Here is a 21,902-nt window from a genome sequence, read left to right as displayed (position 1 = left end):
ATATGTATATAATATTTTGTTGTATCATTTATATAATTTTTAGGTCTTTAAGCAACAGTTTCAACACTGTTCCTTAAGTATTGTCAACTAAGAACTAAGTACCTATGATACTATACTTAAGTTTGATACATCATGTTAGTCATACTGTACTGTCGTGTCGCATACCACTGCATCCAACCCCTGTTGATTATGCTGTTCACCAAGTATACAAGAATTTTCAACGAAAATGTACACAAGTTAACTCTAGGCGATAGAAGTTAGAACATGTATAAAGTAACCAATATATGTACCCATTCCTTTGACAAAAATGCTGTTTACGTGAGTTACAAGCAAGTTGTTTGTTACACTAACACTGACTCACAAGTCATGCAAATAGCCAACTTTTTGAAGAAAAACAAGTCTGTAAGAACAAGCTCCACATTCAGAATGATATCTCAACTAAGCTTCAAGAAAAGATGATCACAGCTGATTGGCTACAACCAAAAAAGGGTAAAAGAACTAAGCAACTAAAAGAAGAGCTTTCTTGGGGGTGCTCTAGATGCAACTGTTGATGGATAGGTTGAGGACTTATGAGATGCTGCCTTGTTTTCTTGGTCCCCAGGCACTCTATCAAGCAACTTTGCTGCCCTTGGATCTGATAGTAGTGTCTTTTGGAATGACTGTGAGAAGCCAGTTGCAATGATAGTCACATGAATCTCCCCATTGTATCGATCATCAACAACAGCACCAAATATAATATTGGCAGAAGGGTCAGCTAAACTTGTCACCACCTACAATAATAATGAAGTTTTGAATACAGGAAACAAATATTTGCAACAGATTCATAAGATCAAAAAGAATGCTGAAATATTCTTTCTGACAATAAAATTCTCAAGTACCTGAGACACTCTGTTCACTTCCTGAAGAGTTATGTCTTTTCCTCCAGTAATGTTATACACTACCCCTGTAGCTGCCTGAATTGACGAGCCAATTAAAGGAGCCAAGGTAGCCTGTTCTGCAGCTTCTTCTGCACGGTTTTTACTGGAGGAAACACCTACGCCAAGCATTGCGGTTCCAGAGTCTTTCATCACAGCCTTTACATCAGCAAAATCCACATTTACAAGCCCAGGTATCTGTAAAAAGACGCAACAGTGAATATCATCCTAATAAGCTGACACCAAAATGCACTTGACATGAATAATTGTCCAATTGTGATGGTGGAGCAATCACTCAAATGACTTGGGGCAAATGAGATGGAGAATGATTCAGGCCTTTAATGTCCCCTCTTTCTCTTCTCAAACCAATCTAGTGGGATCAACTAAGCTTTTACATGTTATAGTGACCTGTTAGGAAGTCAGAAAAAACTGCTAATCAACTCACTGTTATGATGTCCGATATTCCCTGGACTCCTTGTCGCAGAACATCATCTGCCAGACGGAATGCATCCTGAAGAGGTGTCTGTTCATCAGCCATGTCAAGCAGGCGGTCATTTGGAATCACTATAAGTGTATCCACATTTTTCTGCAGCTTTTCAATGGCTTCCAGTGCCTGAAAGAATGACATTTGAATTTAACATCTGAAAGTATCCTCAGAGAAAGACAATACAATAAACATCAAGCAATTTATGAAATACATTATCAGTTTGTCCATAACTAAGTTGATTTACTATCAACTGCAAATGGGTGTAATAATAAATAAATAAATAAACGAAATTCCAAATTTTTGATCATACAAGCAGTAATAAGTTACACTTGAAGTAGTATCTTCATAAAATGGGTATAAATTAGAAAAATTAAAAAGGAAATTCCAACTTTTTAAGCATACTAAATAGAGAATTAATAAGTTACTTGAAGTAGCATCTTCATAGCATACTAATCATATTGTCAACTACGGAAAGAAATGACACCTGCCTGTAATGATCTTTTACGTCCTTCAAAACTGAAGGGATAGGTAACAACACCCACAGTCAAGTAACCTGCCTCTTTTGCTATTCGGGCTACTACTGGGGCAGCACCAGACCCAGTTCCCCCACCCATGCCAGCAGTTACAAACACTAAATCAGATCCTTGAAGAGCATTAGCAATAGCTTCTTTTGATTCTTCTGCAGCTTGTTCCCCTACAAGTGGATTCCCACCAGTACCTGCATCTCTATCAAGCAACTCAAATCGAAGGTCACATTGGAGTGAAGCTACACACAACAGCAACATATATGCTCATTAAAATCAAGCACAAGGGAAACCCCTGGGCATAAAATGCAAGTGCCTGACCTAATCCACGAGTCAGAAGTTCTCCAATTTTGATGGGGTTCTCAGCAGCAGAATGCAGAAGTGCTTGAGCATCGGTGTTTATAGCATAAAATTCAACACCCTGATTAATCAAAAACAAAAACATGTAATAGAATACAACATTAGCAAAACCATAAAAAAATATCTTAATGAAAATTTAAACTAGGTTAAACTATTCACCTGGCCCCTATAGTTGTCCCCATTTTAATTTTTAGTCCCTACACATGCATGTCTGCCTAAGTTTTGTTCCCTGTAAGCTAAATACCACAGAAGACTTTTTGGCAGTATAAAACTGCTATAAAACTTTCTAGCAGTATTAAACCAATACAATTTACAAGAAAGAAAAAAAAACAAATACAAAAATGTGCAGAGACTAAAACTTACCTAATTAGGAACTAAAACTTTAAAAAGAGACAACAATAGAACCAAGTGAATAATTTAACCATTACACTATCTTCACCATACTGCCATGAAAAAAGAAAAAAAGCTCAATAAAAGGAGCTTATATCTAACGAGTGTTGTTGGGCTTATCAAGTTACTCGCTATGAGTTGTTATTTGTTATCAGATTTCTACATATGTTCAGTCTTACAAACGTGTTAGAAATCTCAAACTAGTGGTATTTTCAATATAGTGTATGTAATTGAAAAACAATTTTCACCCCTTATAAGCCCTTTTCATAATTCATTTCTTAAGAGAAGCAAACCCACCGTCATCACAAAGACACGTTCATAAACAACCAAACGGGCTTAAAAAAAAGAGTTAATAATAATAATTAAAAAAAAAAAAAAAAACATTATAAGTAGTTACAAATGAGGAAGGAAAAAGCCCACTTGCAATCCGCAACCAATCATGCGGTTAACGGCATTGTTGCCGCCGCCGCCGACACCGACAACCTTAATCTTGGCGCTGTCGAGCGTGGAGAATGAGCAGCAAGTGACGGGCGCGAAACGACGACGCAGGGGTTCGGAGGCGCAGGTTCTGGCTCTAGGGTTCAGCGAAACGCAGCTTCTGAGGACGAAAGAGGAAGAGGAGAGTGCATTGTGGCGAATTGGAGTGCGGTTTGAGAGGGGAAGCATGGCCATTGTAACACTCAGTGAGGGTTCTGGGATTTAGGCTTGGAAGGGAAGAATTGGGGTTTAGGGTTTAAGGAGAAGATGAGGACTGGGTTCGGTTTTCATGGTCACGTTGGTTTGGATTGGAAAAAGGATGAAGGAAGAGAAACGCAACAGAAGCTTATGCTGGAGTGGGTGTGTCAAGTGTGAAGTGTGAAGTGTGAAAAATTCTTTCATTTTTATTTTTTTTTTACTTTTTGTTTTGTTTTTCTTTTTAAAGAAAATTAATTAATTAATTAAGGCACCGGTGACATGGAAAAGATTGATACTGTGATTACTGTCGGACTGTGACATATATTTAAAACCAAATATATAAAATAAAAATAAAAATGTTTGAGAAAAAAAAATACTGTTTTCATATTGAAAATGTAAAATGCTGATGTTTAAAATATCCATTTTAAGAAAGTTTTAAATTAGTTTAATAGGTAAAACACTACTTTAATGATGAAAATATAAATTAATATTTGGTTTAATTTATGAAACATCGTTTTAATGATTGTTTATGAATGTTTCGTTGTGTTTAAGATTAATTAAAAAGGTAAGCATCAGTTAAAATAATTATAAAAGTAAATATTCTATTATTGGGTAATTAATTAAAAAGAGTAACTTGTTTTAATTTCTAATACTTGCATGAAACCTCTCTTGTCTTCTATAATGATGTACTAAAGTAATTGGTCAAATTTGTGAAAAGTTTCTCTACTAATATGAACATAGCTTTTCCACTCCTTAGTATTTCTAATATTTTCTAACTGATTTCCGTCATTTCCATTACCATAATATGTTGTCGTATGTTTTCAATTAATGAAACACTTTTTTTTTGTGTGTGAATTTTAATTAAGATTTTTACAGTACGGACTTTGAATTTGCCAAAAGCCACTAATTTGAGCATATCTTTCCCACTCTTCTATTTCAATTTAACATTGTTATTGTCCATTTGAGTACCATTATTTTTAAAATTTGTCATACCGTCCATTTTCTTTTGCATCCAAAATATTTATAAAAAAAATACTTAAATATACATTTATATTACATGCACTAGGCCAAACACGTTAATAATTAACAGGTAATTATCACTATTAATAAATAACTATGTGATTGGTCACAGACTGGAAATATAATCAAGAGTGAAAATACTATAGAATCAATGCTAAATAAATCATCGAAGACAAAACCCCAGAAGTGTTTATGGTTTTTTCCATGACTTTAAAAATCAATGAAAAATAAATACAGGTTAATTTCTATTCTAGCCTATGGTTATTTATATTCTGCAGCAAGTGATGCCACCTTGTTGCATGAAAAAACAAGTATACCTACAGTGCAGTGCAACTAGTGCTACAAAAACATACATGCTTCAGGGTTTGGAACAAATGGCAAGACACTTTCACCAAACAATTCAACCACTGATGACACCAAATTTCCTGCATCAATGTCATCCTTCCAAGCCTGAGCAAGAGTAGAAGACACCTTCCTTTGTTGGTCTCCTCCAACCTCTCTCCCCTGCGCGCTGTCGTTGGATAATTGGCGAGCCATCGACATGGAAGGAACCCCCATCATGGTGGAAAATCCACCTGTTGAACCTTGCATGTCTGACATGGAGTTCATTGGCACCACACCACCAGGGCCATCTGCTGCAAGTTTCTTCAGTGGAGGTTGCTGCTGCTGCTGCATTAGATTGTCTGCACTGGCTTTTCGTTTCCCTTCATTAATGTATAGACAGAGTATGATCATCAGAGTATGAAGTTTACATTGTAATCATAGGAAAATAAGTGCCAAAAAGAACATTTTGATGGAAACAATTTTAAAATCTATTTGAATAAACTTCTTAAAAAATACTCACAGGAGAAGAAAATTAGAAAAATTAGCTTATATATAACTTAAAAACAAGTTGTTAGAAAAGATAATATGAGAGAATTTCTATAAATTAGTTAATGTATGAACTAATATTAACTTAGGGAGAGGTTTATTTAATTTTTCCTCGTACAGTAGAAACTCTTTAAATTAATACTCGGTAAATTAATAAACTCTCTAAAATAATAAATTTGTCCGGTCCCGACTTAGGCCAATGTAAAAAATTGAAAAACTCGATAAAATAATAAGATAATAATTTTTCGAGAGATCCCTTTATAATTTTTTGTCCCAAGAAAATCATAAATTAATAATTCATAGAAACTGAAAAAAATATATTACACTCTATTGAAATATGATTCAATAGTTGTCTGTTTGCAACACCTTTTAGATGAGAAGTCATCTTGTGAAATATGGTTTGAATACTCTAACACATTCATGTAATTTATATATGCCAAACTTGTTTAAGAATACATTGAACACATTTGTTCCTCTTGTTTACATTTACTGTACTTCAAAAGTCATTATTGATTTTCAATGCATATGTACTTCAAAAGTCATTACATATTGATTTTTAATGCATATGTACTTCAAAAGTTACTAATTTACGTTGAGTCTCAAGGTTCGCTGCAACGTAATTCTAAGAGGCATAGACTAATTTGCCTTTTTTTTTTTATGTACAGTATAATTACTTAAAAACTCTTTAAATTAATAATTATTAATTTATCAATAAATTAATAACTCTCTAAATTAATAAATTTCTCCGGTCCTGACATTATTAATTTAAAGAGTTTCTACTGTATTTTCTTCTTCGACAAGTATTTCTGGAGAAGTTTATCTCTTAGTCATTTACTCATAGCATATTCAGAAACCCATGTTTTGAATGCAACTTCAATATATATATATTGGGAGTGTTTCATGTTACTGTTTGAGAAGATATAATTTTGACCATTAATGTTGCATGAAAGGTCAAAATTCATTTTAATTAGAATTAATATTCAATTGAACATCCATGTATTGTTAAGATTGTTTTACTTGAATACAATCATCATTCATCACTGCCCATTTTGTAGCAAGTTTAAAACAGTTACTCACGCTCTCTACTAATTCACTTTCTATAAGTGTACAATTTTAAATGTCATACATATATTTATAGGAGGGCGATAGGTTGCTCTGATTGACGGTCAAATCATTAATTAAGGTTAAATATTTTATTTATCAATTTAAATATATTTTTAATCCTTATAATACATCAGGACGATAGGTTGCCCCAGTTTTTGTTTTGATCTTTGTAGCATTATTTATTTTAAAATAATCCTTGTAAAATTTAATTATTTTTATTTTACTTCGTGTATTTATTTTAGTCCTCGTAATTAGATATTTTTCCGTTTTAGTCCGTGTAGTGTTTTGTTCATTTTGAGTTGATCCCTTAAAAAATGATAGGGACTAAAAGCAAGTTATTTACGTATAATAAGGTCAAAAACGAATATATTATAAGAACTAAAACAAATAATAAGGACAAAGAGAAATTTTACTAAGACCATTTTAAAAAGATAATTTTATAAAGACCAAAACAAAAAATGTGGTATATTACATGAACCAAAAGTATATTTAAGTTTTATTCATTCCAAAAAATAATCTTTTAATATAAATCATTTTTACATTTCCATTGCTTTTATATCTACCCGTTATTCTAATTAAATAGTGAAAATTAACGGTGTTTAAAATCAACCAATGTTATAATTTATATTTATAAAGTTCTTTACTAACCATGAAACAAAAGAACACCGGATTTTTCAATCCTTTTTTTAATCCCAAAAGGTGCATTACACAGAAATATTATTGATAGAAAATGTTAAAAATACATTGGTTCATAATCTGCATTCTGCAAAGCAATTAACATATTGAAATTTTATTTAGAATCATTGGTTACTACATAATTAATTTTTCATAGGGGCTTCCACAGCATTTCATTGACTAGTTTGTGTTTTTATCAAAAATAAAATGTTTTCCATTCCATTATCAGCCCTGTCCTTTTTAAGCATGTGTTTCCTGTTAGGACTAATAGTTAACTTAGAGAGAGATCATACAACTATAAATTACTCCATTCAGGATCAGGCATGTATTGCTTCATACAATTTAGAAAAATAAAGTCATACCTGACATTGCAATCATGGCTTTTCCATTGCCTCTTGAAGTAACACGAGTTGTAGGAGAGAGCAAACTGGTGAACATTTTGACCTTTTCATACGTACATTGACCTACTGCACCCTGAAAAGTTTATGACTTCAGTTAATCATCTAAGGACAGTGCAACATTTTTTTAGATTGTGTCTAAAATATTAAACACAATTAAATTACAACTCACCAGCAAGGCTCCGTAAACTCGCCAAGCTTCATTCCTCTTAATTTCATTTTTTTGCTTCTCGGGTTGCATTTCTGGCTCAAGAAGATGCAAATATGGCTCGAGATTTGGAAGTATAAGCAAGCGAATCTACTCAAAGTGAAGGAATATTATAGCATTAGTTGACACCAATACAGCTTGAGGTTCTAAATCACAATGCATAAAAGTCACCTGAGAACCCCATACAAAGAATAGAAAAGGTTGCAATCAGAATTAACAACATTTGCAAATATTTGAGAAAGTAACATCATATATAAAGGGTCTATTTGGATATATGCTTAGAAGTACTTTTGGGAACTTCTTTGTTAAAAAATCCTCTTTGTTTTCAGTAAAAAAGCTTTTAAAAACGCTTCTAACTTATATTCAAATAGATTCAAAAGGTATTAATTTTTCATTAGTCCACAAGAACTAAACAGATGGTAAAAGAATGTCATGTTTGAATTGAAAATAATTATATCTAGTCTAAAAAGGAAAAGCAGAGCTGTCTTCATTAAGTTATCATCCAGAAGAGATCATCAAATAATAAATATGAAACCAATTTGACAACCAGAAGCCATCGAACAATCTACTGGGTTGATATTAAAACATCAAAGTCAGAACATACCACTCTTGACCCAAGGGCTTCTATTCCTTTAATTGCACCATAGTGTTGGGGCAGAGCTTTTGTAGGGTCCAAGAAAGAATGAAGAAATGTCTTTGTCACACGTGACTGAAGATTGTGATAAACATGCCCAAATCTGTAAAATTCCAGACTATGAATATAAAAGCACAAAAATATAAATGATAAATACAAGCTCAGTATTCTATAGTTTTTATTTTAATGTATTTAATATAGTCACAACCAATGCAATGTCAAAGATGCAAGAAAAGATTCAACCTTATTAAACCAAAGTATGTGCAATCTTAAAATAATAATAATAATTAAAAAATAAAAAATAAATAAAATAAAATAAATTGGTATGCATAGCAAGAAGCCCATCATATCATCTACAGCTCTACAGAACATGTGTTACTCCAACCATGCAGTTAAACTATAAATATAAGAATCATTTATATGTAACTATATATATATATAGATTGAATATGGTACATTTAACAGCTTCAACAAGCATGAATTAACAATTGCGCATCAGCAATTGAAGTCTCATCAAGCATACCTTCTCATTGCTCTATTTGGTAGAATGGAATGTCAAAAATATATTATTGTAGAAATATATAATCGAAGAAATATGCACCAGTTGCCCATCTAGAAAAAGCGTAAGGGCCTAGAATTATTAAGTTACACTTAAAATATGAGGAAAATCTGAATATTATTTTCTATGATCTCCACTGTGCAATGCTGATTACAATATATACAGGCTAGGGAATTAACGTTATCCTAGGACTTGTGGGCAACAAATCTAACCCGGTTACAAGAAATAAGGGAAATCTGTCCTAAAAATGCACATGCTGCAACTGTTAACATCATAATTAAATGAACTATGCCATGGTAATTTTTAAACTCTCATTATTCAATAGAAAGAAGGTCCACACCTTTGGCATATTGAAGCAACAAGATTAGCACTGAAGTTCCTAAGCTCCCAGTGATTATCAGATAGTCTGTTTCCTATCTTTTTTGCAACAATGCAAGTAATGATAGCCGGCATCAATTGATGTAACTGGAAGATTTAACAAAATATTAGAAAGAAACTGAAACTCAGAAGATAGATTACCGTAGTAAAAACTCAAGCTTTAGTAAGATATAACTGCTCTTCAGTCTTGACTTAAGTAACCCAAACATATCTAAAACTGGCACAAAGTCATTGTTTATTTATAAAATCACACATCAACGATGAACCTCATGAGAGTTGTCATGGATAACAATGATCAAATGATCATATGAAATTGATGAATGGTATATAGATGCAAAAACATTTACAATCGTGTCATACTTACATAAAGTTCTATATGTATCTGAGAATTTTGCAAAAGGCTCCGCACAAGGCGCATCAAGGCAAACAAAACAGCAAAATTATTTAAATTTCGTGCCACCTGATATGACAAGAGAAAAATGGAAAAGAAATGAGTACTCATAGTCTATTTCACACACTAAATTAAGAAATTTAACCAAAAACATCAGATATAAACTTGTCAATACCTCATCAGCAACAAAGCATGTGAAATATGGAACTAAGGGATGGAGTCCCGAGTCTGCTGCCAAGCTAATCAATGCTCTTCTAAAAGGAATGGATCCAGGCTTATTTAAAGTTAGCTCAGTTATTTTCTCATAGTAAAGCTGTAGAAGAAATAAAGTTCATTAAAGTTGATAAAAAAAATATGGAATTTCTTTAAAAAAAATTAATAATGAGTATACCTGAAGCTCCCTTGTTATTAAATGTTTAACAGGTAATTTAACATCAATAGGACCATCTTCCTTATATTCAGATTTTCTTATCTCAGGGGGAGCTGCAAGTAACATAGGGCAAGCAAATATGTCAATGTCAAAAATATCAAACATTTTTATCATGAACCTCAAAGTAACTAAGAAGAAAGGGGAGAAAAAGAGTGAAATCGTGTGGATGATTAAAATACAAAATTCAGCATAGAAGATCATAAAGTCATAATCTTCAATACTATAGCAGGTAGGCTTGATAGACATAAATTGACCACAATATCAGACAAACAATGAGATTGATAGAAACAGTACTAAGGAAGTTAGTTCAGCTTCATTGCACTTAAATCTGGTGAAAAAAAAAATACCTTCAACTGGAGCATTTTCAGGGATTGCAGGCTGAACACCTTCAATAGCCAACCAGTGACTGGTAATTGATGTATCAAGGGGTGCTTTTGGTAAAGGAGCTTCGATTAGCTATTCAAATCAGGAAAAATGTGAGAACATCATATCAAGAAGCAACTAAAGTACTTTTATTAGAATAGCAATCTTCATGTATCTAGAAATCTTACATCTTTAATTTCCACATCTTTGTCATCAATGTAAAACAAATCCTTATGTCCAGCAGCTCTTTTGAACCGCAGAGGATCACTAGAGGTGAACCCATATATCGGCTGATTCACAAATACAAACATAAGCAAAAAGCAAACAAAAACAACACAGTCAAAGATAAAATAAAAAAAATTAACAAGCTAGGGGCAGACTGGACTTGATGATAAACATTTCAAGGTGCTCATGAACACCATTCAAACAGAGTAGTAATAGAAGACTATCCCAAGAGGAAACACAAGAGGAACATGAAGAGGATGCATTAGAAGCAGAGATACTAACACATAACTGGATAAGTAAAGCAAGTCACCTCTAAATTTCTCAATGCAAGTGCAGTATCCACATCATCTGTAGTAAGACAAGTTCTCATCGAATGGCGCATGCATTTTATCGACTCCTGTTCAATTTTAAACAAACAAACAAACCCATTCTCCATTAGCCACACTCAAGTAGTAGCAGTAGTAATAATAACAACAATATCAAATCCTACAACCCTTTTAACATGCTCAAATATTCCAACCACCCATTAGCAGAATTTCATTTTTTTCCCTCAAATATATTTTTTTTTCACGTAAAATTGAATATGGGTTTGTTTCATCACTATCCTGAATTGTGCATTCAGAGTTCGCACCATTGCAACAAAACCCACAAAGGGGGTGTGAAATCACCCGCGAAAAATTCAAAATTGCGCAAAAGGGTGGGAGAAAATCGCGAAGGGTACCTGCATGATTTCGCGAATGCGGTATTCGAGATCGGGAGCGAGAGCGAGGGCAACATCGGAGGATAAGTTGGTGATGCCAATGCTCTGTGCAATGACTTCGATTGTCTCCTTTGGCACGAAACTCATCTGGATTTCAATTTTCTCAATGGAACATGAATTGGTCTTTCAGCCACTAACAACGGTGGCTTAGGTTAACGGAGGATTGTGAAGATGGTAATGGCAAAACGACAATTTGCAGAAACAAAAGAATGGTAGTATGAATTAAGGCTGATGTTTTGAAATTGTTTTAATTGCCCTAACAAAGAGTTGCAAGGTCAAAGGGACGATGACTTGGAGAGGTTTTTCTGACGGATCAAAGGTTAAGGTAAAACTTTCTGGGATACTGAGGTTGTTTTTCTGTGTCCACACTTTGTTTCAGTGTTTATTATTCTAATTTATATCTTAACTGTTTATCTCTATACTAAATTTACAGTCTAGTTGGCTGTTCCTGTTTGAGAATTTTTAATTTTCATTTTTAAAGGTTTAATACATACTTTGTTTAGACGAAATTTATTTATTTTAAATACTTTCTGAACTATAAAAAAAAATTGTAATTGAATTCATAAATTTTATAATCAAGTCTTTTAATTAATTATCTGTTTATGCATCATTAACTTGCGCCTAAAGACCTAATACAAAAGTTAGAAAAGATTACATACATAATTTTAAAAACTCAAAATTTTTAAATATGAAATCTTGGTTTTTTTTATATTTAAATATCATACTACACTGATATTATCATTGATAATCAATAATAATAATAATAATAATAATAATAATAATAATAATAATAATAATAATAATAATAATAATAATAATAATAATAATGACCACGATGACACATAGTAATATGCAATGGGATCTTATTAATAATTTATAAAGTATTACTTCAGTAAAATGAATATATGCATGTTAATCGATCAAGCACCATTTATCTTTTCGAATTTTGAGTTGAAATTTGCTAACGAGGGTATATTAGATTAGGATTTTAAAAAAAAAAATTAGTTAAAAAAAGTCTTGTGCATTTTAAAAGACTTTGCAAGATTTTCATGATTTTTAAGATTTTGTAGGATTTCACAAGACTTTCAATCAGGATTTTAATGGATTATGCAAGACTTTTAAGTTAGGATTTTATGGGACTTTATGAACTTTGCAGAATTTCATAAATTTTTGACATAAGATAAGAATTCAAGATTTTTTCATACATTCAAATTTAAAAAGAGTCAAATATAAAAAAAAAAATAATAATGTCTGGATAAATAATAATAATTTTTTGTAATATCATGTCGTTCTAAATAGAATTCACTCACATATTCATAGTTATACTAGTCCTCCAAACATTAGTATCTTTTTGCTCTTGCTCCTGTGTTTTAATAGTAGGCTCAAAATTATGATTTTCAGCCGTCAAAGTGGGCCGGGACCCGTGGGCCAACCCGGCCCACCTTGAAAACGGGTCGGGCCGAGCCAAAAAAATTCAAGTTTTATAGTAGATGGGTATATCTCAACCCGACCCACCTGGGCTAAACCCGTGGTAGGCCGGGTAGCCCACCAACCCACCATTTTTTTTTGCAATAAAAATTTAAGTATAATTTGTAGTTAATTTTGTATGATGGGATATTAAAAATTTTTATTTTAGACTTTTATCATGATTTGTATTTAATTTTGTATGATGAATTATGACTTATGACTATTAATGATGTTAATTTTATGACTATTATGTTAATTTATAATTAATTTTAAATTTTAAATTTTGTTGATAATTTTTTATTTTTTATTTTTGGTGGACTGGTGGGCTGGCCTGTATAACCCACCAACCCGTGGTGTGCCGGGTCGGACCAAATTTTTTTTGGAAAAATTAAAAGTGGGCCGGGTTGGGTTGACTCGTTTTTAAAGTGGGTCAAGGTGGGCCGGGTTGGCCCGTTTTGACAACTCTAATTTTCATTAACCAATAATGTTAAAGATAAAGATTCGTCCATCACTTCAATTGAAAATTCATCATAATGACATTCTTTACGGAAAAAGTTATGTAGTCCCACACATGTTAAAAATTATTCTAAACAACATTTCAAAATTTTTATAATTTGTGATTTAAAATATTTTATTTATAATTTTATAAATGATTAAAAAAATAGTGGGACAACTACCCTACTCTCTTATAACTAAATATGTCCCTTCATTTTATATTAGTACTAAAGTAGAAATTTACAAACATCAATTGGGAGAAAAAAAAATATCTGAAATTTGTTACCAGTACAAAATAATTTTTTAAAATTTTTAATTGCTTTCAATTATTCACTCGTGAAGAAATATTTTTAGTATTGAATTCTAAGATATTGCAATATCTTATGTTAAATTTCTTTCTTAAAATATAAAAATATTAATTTCATAAAATAAAAATAAAAAATAAAATAAAATTCATAATAAAAAAAAAGAAATAAAATAATTGTTTAGTCATAAAAGGAGAATGATAACAATAACAAATTCAAGAGAGGGAGAGAGATCATAGTTTTTATGTTGAGAGGATTCTTCTCCCAACTAAGATCCATTCTTATCTTATTCTATTTACATAAAACCTAACTCAAATTCATCTTTTACATATATATATATATATATATATATATATATATATATATATATATATATATATATATATATTGTTCTAATAAATCTAAATTGATTACAAGGTCATGAAAATCTATAGTTGATTATAGAAATAATGATATCAATTTTAGCTTTCACCTTTCCCTTTTCTTGACGCGTGTTATAAAAAAAATTATTACTTAAAAGTTAAAATTTTAAGTGTTTTCTGTGTTATATAACTGAGGAACAATCTCAATTAAATAGACTAAAATAGAACAAGTCAATTAAAGAGAACGGAGAGAAAAATATAGCAAGTTAATGACATTATCATTTACGTATAGAAATTTTACCAAATAGGAGAATGGAATGAGAACGATAATACAGTATTATATATAAGTAGTAGTGCAGTATTATTAACAAGAGAAAAAAATGGAAAAGACATGAACATAGAGAAAAAATAGATGAAAAACCCACTTAAAAATTCTTGAAACACTTAAAAAGTCACTTCAAACAATCCTCCAAAATCTTATGGGTTTGGATGAGATTGTTTTATGAATTTGGTATTTATAGATACCACTAAAAAGTCTATCAAAATCCCTCTAATACAACAATCCTTTAAAATTCCTATATTTTTGAATACTAATGGATTGTTTTTTAGTTGTAAAAAGTCTCAAATGAATACCAATATATTTTAATGGACTCTTTAAAAAAAATTTTAAATCTTGATTAAATATCACTGAATTATTTTTAAGTGACATAAATTCTTGATTGAATACGAATGAACTTTTTTATTAAAAAAATAAAACTTTTAAAATCTTATAAAATCATAAACTAATACACCCCTAAGTTTAACTTTTTATTCTTTTTCGCCGGAGTTAATTCTATTGTGTTAGTGTATTTGAGACTAATTTAAAAGGTCTAAGTTTCACGTTGTTTAGTTTATTTATTTATTATTATTATTTTCAAGTGTTCATATATTAACCTTTGTTTACAGCTTTCAAATGCATTTGAGATTGAAACGATTATAAGCGTAGCGCAGTGAAAATCCTCTCCTCCTCCTTCCCCCTTTTTATTTTGAATTTGAGTTTATCCTCCGAAAGTTAGAAGATAGTTATAATATGAAGGCTTAACTGAAAATGGAGTATGGAATTTAAATTATAAAAAAATATATGATAATGTTATTTTTTAGTGAAAGTAGGACATAAAGTTATTTATAAGTAAAATATAAAGACTTAAAAATTGAATCAATAAAAGAATATTTGACTGTGCCTTACTATAAATTAGGAAATATAAATATTAGTTAATAAACTAGCTAAAAGTTAAAAGGTTAATTTTTTTAACTAAAGTTGATTAGTTAATTAAAAAAAATGGTTCTCTGTGGTGAAAATGGTTCTCAGTTGATTAGTTAATTCATAAAATTAGAAGTATTTGAAAAAATTAATTATTGAATTAATTGATACATGCAAATGACACAAAAGACATGTTTAAACAACTTTTTATATATGATTTTTTTTTTCCGTTGAAAAAATACAGTTTTGAGTAATTACAGTTTTAGAATTTTTAATTATTTATAAATTCCTTTTTAATTATTTACATTTTCAATTATTTATTCACATTTTTCAGTAATTTATCTTAGTTATAATCTTTTAGTCGTCCATATTGAAATAAATTTTAAGTGAAAAACATGTAATTCATATTTTTATCACAATATTACATAATGAATGAAATTTAATAAATTATAATTTAAAGGTTAATAAATATGTAAATAAACAATTGTTTAAGTACACCCAAGAACCTACTCCTTCATTACTTCTGAGAGATACATATATTCAAAAAACCAAGTATTTTTTATCATAGCTTCTGGAATGCATAAACAATAAGGAAGAATTCCAACCCAATACTGATGAAGAATCTGATTAATTCGAAAGACAGCGCGCATGACATAAATTCTCTCACTTCCCACCCAAGTCATTAATGTAAATTTACTGATTTATACACGAACACTCAAAAAGGTAACAACACTTGAAATCTGACAATTACAAAGCACAGCCTTTCAATACCTTAGTAAATTCCATGTCATTGCCAAAGCACCATAAAAAAAAATCGAAGAAAAACACTATCATGTTTCAATGCACACATTCGAAACATGAAAAAGAGAAACTTTCATAAGCTGGATATTTTTATCTTTACAAATATTTGATCAATAGCCATATGACAACAACCAAGACCACTATACCAATCACTGATAAAAGCAAGCACAAGCAGGAGCAACCACCCTTGGTACGTTTGTTCAAAATTGCCAAGTTCTTCTGCACTCGCTGTTTTCACATCAGAAACAAAAAAGGTAAGTTGCAAGCAACGTCTGCAATATCTCAATTCAAGAGTTAATGGGGGAAATTGACAAATTGCTTTTATAAAAAATACATCAAGTAGGTATATTAACATATGTTCTCTTGGAAGGGCATCCACAAATATCATTAATTTATTTTATTATAGTTTTGTTTTATATGTCAAACATAAAATTGAAACTATCAAATTAAATGTTTGCCCTAAGCAAAGGAAATCTATACATTTGCAGAAAAATACTAAATAATGTTGTACAAAACGCATTATCTCCTGATAAAAGAATGTAAAATCATCAACAGAAATCCCCACAGGTCCATATTTGACAAGGCATATAATAAGTATATTTTAACCCAAATAAGTATATTTTTATACCTAAAAACAGTACCACGACAAAGACTAACCAAATAATTTATATATGTATTGGAAAGGTTAAATTGGTTCACTTTCAACATCTTAATTTATAGATAATGCACCTACCAGAATCAAGGAATTTACTAACTGAAAAAAATTAAGAATATTAAATTAAAGATGATATCACCCGACTTCACCAAATTGAGCATATTGTAAACTCCTCCATCTAATAGAATTTAACTTTCTTGTGCTTAAGAACAAGAGTTATGAGCCCAATATGAAAGCTATAGCAAGAGTGTTACCCTCAGCCGAGAATCTGTAACATCTACATGTTGATCCAAGTCATCCTAGCAAAAGAAGAGCAAGGATTAAATTTTGGAGATAAGAGCAAAACCTAAAATAGACGGTAAAAGGAGCAAAAAAAATTAACATATGACGGTAACATACAATGAGCCTGGTGTGTAGATCCAGCTCTTCATTCACCGCCAATGCAATATGTTTTGTACTGATTACAGTCTCCTCCAATTTCTCAAGGCCATCGTCTTGCTCTGCTTGAATAGTACGTTTCCAAATCAAGATCTAAAAGGCAGACTACAACTATTATTTTTTAATATAAAACAATTCAAATTAAGTGACCTTTCATAATTTGGCGTTGTAGACCAACTAGCCCACTGTTGTCCAGGCCTACGGTTCTGCTCATTGCATCTGGTTTTATTTCTGGGCCAAGCAAACTATCCCTATTTGCAAAGTTGGACATGTTCAATGTTGAAGCCATTTGGGTGACTTTGGTCCTCAAATTTGCAAGCATGTCCTTGCGACGGTTCATCTCCTTCTCAGTTCTGTGCATTGTTGACAAAGAAACACTTCAAATAAAAATCAAGCAACTTCTATGAAATAGATAGTCAAGATCAGGAGGTTTCATAGTGAAAAATATTAGATGACTAGTGTTATAGGTCCTCCATGAACAATTGGACATGGTCTGCTGTAATAGCATTAACTTTTTCTTAATCAACATAGGAAACAACTGAACACTAACTTTGCAGGGAACTTTGACAAAAGAGATTGCAAGCTATCAAGTCTGGTCCCTAATATCGTGATCTTCCTTCTTATAGCAGATGCATGGCGCTGAGTTTCTGGTCCAGATGCAGGGAATGAACTGCGCTCAGAAATCATGCCACTTATATCATCCGCGAGTTTCACGGCTTCATTATATTCCTTCATCCATGAGTCTGAAGAAGATGCCATTGGCCTGAAAATAAGGGGGAAAACAAAGAAATAAAAATGTGAGAACCAAGGTATGATCATTTACTCATTTAATAGATTTTACATTGAATGATAGCATATAAATAATACAAGAAATAAAAAATTCCGTATAATCAATAATATAGTATGTCGAGAAATCTTCGAGTAGTGTCCAACAAGATATAGAACTTTCCAGTTCACGTGAGTAACACAAGATAAACTTAACCAGGTTAGAGAAATTCAAAACAGAGATTTTATATAAATAGCTATGGCACAATGACTCCCACATAAGATAATTTAAAATTCTACATCTTGCTACCAAATCCAGCGCCTCAAAACAGGCACTCACAGGCATGTGATAATGCAATCTATACTATGATAATAATGATATGGGAAAATTCCACTGACCTCTCTTGAGGTCTTTTTAAATGACGCATACCTCTCTTCTAGTTTTTAAGTGATTACTAACCTCCTTTATTTATTTATTTAAGTGACACATACAACCTCTTATATAAGATAACACCAATTGTGTGCTATTAAGAAAAAAATAAATTATTAATCCAGGTGCCAACAATAGAAAGAGACTTATTCTCTTACTCAATTTTAACACCCAAATTATATCATAAATATCATATGTATAATGATTTAAAAAAATATACTAACTTCAAAAGAACAATTTCAAAGCACGGTTTGAGAAATTATTATTTTCAAAATTGATAGAGCAATGAAAATTTTCATAAAGAAGACAAAGCATTGTTTGTAATTCAAAAACAAATAATAAACGCATATATGATTGACATAATATGAATTGACTTTTACTTTTTCTCTTTCTCTCACCTTAACTAATGACGTTACTATAAGGGATGTGAGTGGTTTTTAAAAGATCTCCAAAACTGTCTCTCTCAAAAGTCAAAACTACGCTACATTTATAATCATCTCCCTCAACTAACTCCCTAAAATTGATAAAAGTAGATAAATCCTAAAGATAAGCTATGAAAACAGAATTCAAATAATATAATCCTAAAGATAAGCTATGATAATAGAATTCAAATAACATAATCCTACTCTAAATCCTAAAGATAAACTATGATAGCATAATTCAAATGACATAATCATAAACAAATTTTGCTACTCTGAGTTGGGTTCTATAAATTGGTCACAGTGAAAGTAAAATTTTAGGTCATTTTTACACTGAACTTCGTGAATTTACTCCATCCTTCCCTAGTAAGAGTGTTATATGACTTATATCATCTTTCCAACAAAAGAGAAAGAGAGATATCAATCAAAGTTACCTCTATGAATAAACCACACAATCTCGCAATCAAGTGCACAAAAGTGCAAAACTTAAAGGATTGCCAATTAGCAGCTGAACCTAACATCCCTTTTTGCTTTATATCAAAAACTATTTATTGCAGCTTTGTTCCCAACTAAGTTCCATAAGGACCATAAAACGTTTGAAAATGGAAAGGGTTTTCCCAATCAATAGAGGAAGCTATATGATCAGCTAATATTTTGAAGAAGCAGAATCTGTGGATCAACATCATTGATCTATATAGAATTAGAAGTTATACTTTTTTATTTTTGGGGTTAAATAAATTTATGAGAAAAAAATTACAAAGACCAGAGGACATGTAATTTTTTGTTTATCTGATAAAGAGTAAAGCAATCACCTGTATTGAGGGAAGAAAAACATTTTGGCTAAATAGAAACGAATGGCTGGAAAAAAAATCAAAAAATAAAAAAATGCACCCTAATTTCTTCTCCACAATTTAGACTAAAAAGAAAGAAAACAAAAGGCAAGCATATCTATTAAGACATTTACAAATTAATAGAATAGTTGTCAGGTTCTCATATACCCATATGGCTGAATCTTTCTCACTCGAGCATTTAAACAAAAACAACACAGCATTGAAAACAATGGTTTGAAATCTAAGAGAAAATAACATTTAAATAAAAACAACACAACGTTGAAACTAGTGGTTTGAAATCAAAGAGAAAAGAAGATAGAGAACATTCTCCTCCAACACAACATTGAAACTAATGGTTTGGGAAATTCTTATTTCCTGAGATAGAGTGTGTCTGGATTACAGTTTGGAGACTCCAAAACAGACGTTCGCAAATTGCAAGGGAGAAAACAATGAAGCACGTGTGTGGTTTTATTGAGCTTAACATCAGTTTGCGTTGGGATGAACTGTTTTCCAAACACACTGCTAGTTTTTGGGTTGAGTTAAGCTTAGTGCAAATTCAAGATGGTATCGGTGCCTATCATTGATCCCATATTGGATCAAAAAACCTACCAGCTTTCACAATGCAATATGAAAAAGAAAAATTTCTCTGCTCCACATGTCAATTTAACAGTGTGACGGGGTGACTTCAGATCTTCATTGACTATATATATGTCTAAAATAAAACTTATAAAGGCATAAACAACCCCCACCTCATAACCGTACCCAAATTCAAAAAACCTCATCTAAACACCATCTTTAACTATCACCCATTGAGCAACATCAGCACCAAAATAATCCTCACCAATATCCTGACCTCTTAACCCAGCAAACCAGACTAATTACTTCAACAACATATTCATTCCTCTATTCAAAATTTCAATTCTACACCACAATCGCCGCGAACCACCAAGTAAAAGACAGTGCAAAAATGTCATTCAAGCTCATCATGATCACAGAGGAAAAACAATGAAAAATTACAAAACTCCCATCCATCATGCGATGTCCACAAAATCAATCACGTTAAACATCAATCAGACACAAAACACACAACCCTCAGAAAACAACAACCACAAAAGGCAAAACAAAAAAATCAGGCACAAAAAACGCGTAATTCCGAGGAACCAAAGTTCATCGAGCAACTGCAGTCCAGAATCACAATTCACATGGAAAAATTGAAGAAGACAATTCGAACGAAACGAAAGGGAAGAAGATCGCGAAGGAGAATCGAACCTTACGCGCTAATTCCGGATAAAGTAACTTTTTGTTTTCCGAATTAGGGTTTCGAAATCAAGCGGAAGAGAGGATTTGACGAGGGTGATGGATACGACGTCGTGTGCGAGATTAGCGTAACGGCGGCACCACCAATGGGCACCGTTTTTCCGAGAGCGTCGTCGTATACGAAAGGCGAGTGGCAAGGAAAGGGTCGTTGTTGAACGCGGCGTCGTTTATGCTGTTCCTTGCGCTACGCGAGTTTTTGTTTTTAAACAGTTGGAGTTGAATTTACGAGTTTATAATCCTAGTGTATTAACTAATTGTTATTTTATCATTAGAAAAAGAAAGAAAAAAAAAACTAACTAATTGTTATTTGACTCTATCCTTTCTAGTTATAAAATTAGGATTAGGAAGTATCTTATCCACGTGTAAATATTTTAAATTTAAATGAAATTTAAAATTAGCAATTAAATTGTGTTTGAAATGGTTAAATAAATTTGTGTAATTAACTTGTGTTATGTTGTGAAATGATATCAACACAAGACTACGCCTATATGATTATTCGCTCTTTTGTGTTTGACTTACCTCTTTAAACATGAAAAGTCAACGCATCAAAGTATTAGAACTAATATATTATTTAATTCATTATATAATATACATATAAGTTTAACACATTTTCACCTGATATTTTAGTTAGAAAAATTGAGCTACTTTTTATCTAATGCTATAGAGAGATTCAATTTATGATTTCTTTTACAATCTAGGATCAATTTTTTATTATACAACCTCAACTTAACCAAGAAGGTCTAATTTTAAATTTGTTGATGTTATTTTCTATGTAATGATTCTATTTTACGAATTCAAATTATGATAAGAAAAGTCTTCTAAAATATAAAAACAATATTCATCTATTTTGTAATATTATATCTTTTATATAAATTTGAATAATTATATTAAACTAGAGTAATATTTTTAGCATCATTTTTCAATAAAAAAAACAATTTTAATTATTTTTTTAAGATACAATCAAAGTCATTAAGTCTGATTATGGATATACGGATCGATCTGATCCGTTTAAG

General features: G+C 31.4%; 3 protein-coding genes across 7 annotated transcripts; all 3 read right to left on the bottom strand.

The window, feature by feature from the left end:
* Positions 1-269: 269 nt before the first annotated feature.
* On the bottom strand, positions 270-3,542 carry LOC109811273 (cell division protein FtsZ homolog 1, chloroplastic). 4 transcript variants are annotated; one of them, XM_020374962.3, is made up of 6 exons: positions 3,096-3,542; positions 2,247-2,346; positions 1,890-2,167; positions 1,360-1,527; positions 879-1,112; positions 270-770 (listed from the first exon to the last, which is right to left on the bottom strand). In XM_020374962.3, exons 1-6 carry the CDS (start codon positions 3,345-3,347, stop codon positions 507-509), a joined length of 1,296 nt encoding a protein of 431 aa, XP_020230551.1. In that variant the 5' UTR covers positions 3,348-3,542; the 3' UTR covers positions 270-506. The 4 variants fall into 4 exon arrangements, with proteins under 4 accessions (XP_020230551.1, XP_020230553.1, XP_020230552.1 ...); XM_020374964.3 differs by having other exon boundaries at positions 3,159-3,542; XM_020374963.3 differs by having other exon boundaries at positions 1,890-2,119; positions 3,096-3,541.
* Positions 3,543-4,495: 953 nt separating this feature from the next.
* LOC109811285 (transcription initiation factor TFIID subunit 6) lies at positions 4,496-11,744 on the bottom strand. Its single transcript, XM_020374978.3, has 12 exons — positions 11,327-11,744; positions 10,916-11,002; positions 10,569-10,670; positions 10,365-10,473; positions 9,979-10,070; positions 9,763-9,900; positions 9,561-9,656; positions 9,159-9,283; positions 8,230-8,362; positions 7,590-7,715; positions 7,382-7,493; positions 4,496-5,074 (listed from the first exon to the last, which is right to left on the bottom strand). Exons 1-12 carry the CDS (start codon positions 11,450-11,452, stop codon positions 4,710-4,712), a joined length of 1,611 nt encoding a protein of 536 aa, XP_020230567.1. The 5' UTR covers positions 11,453-11,744; the 3' UTR covers positions 4,496-4,709.
* A 4,231-nt stretch (positions 11,745-15,975) lies between these two features.
* Positions 15,976-21,094, bottom strand: LOC109811328 (syntaxin-51). Of its 2 annotated transcripts, none has more exons than XM_020375033.3 (6): positions 20,847-21,094; positions 17,679-17,891; positions 17,279-17,481; positions 17,090-17,190; positions 16,945-16,989; positions 15,976-16,263 (listed from the first exon to the last, which is right to left on the bottom strand). In XM_020375033.3, exons 2-6 carry the CDS (start codon positions 17,885-17,887, stop codon positions 16,132-16,134), a joined length of 690 nt encoding a protein of 229 aa, XP_020230622.1. In that variant the 5' UTR covers positions 17,888-17,891; positions 20,847-21,094; the 3' UTR covers positions 15,976-16,131. The 2 variants fall into 2 exon arrangements, with proteins under 2 accessions (XP_020230622.1, XP_020230621.1); XM_020375032.3 differs by having other exon boundaries at positions 20,842-21,093.
* Between the last annotated feature and the right edge of the window lie 808 nt (positions 21,095-21,902).

This window comes from Cajanus cajan, chromosome 2 (assembly GCF_000230855.2).
Source record: "Cajanus cajan strain Asha chromosome 2, NIPB_CcT2T_4, whole genome shotgun sequence".
Taxonomy (NCBI): Eukaryota; Viridiplantae; Streptophyta; class Magnoliopsida; order Fabales; family Fabaceae; genus Cajanus; species Cajanus cajan.
The sequence above is the reverse complement of the archived record's forward strand: the minus strand, read 5'-3'. Positions and strand labels throughout refer to the sequence as shown.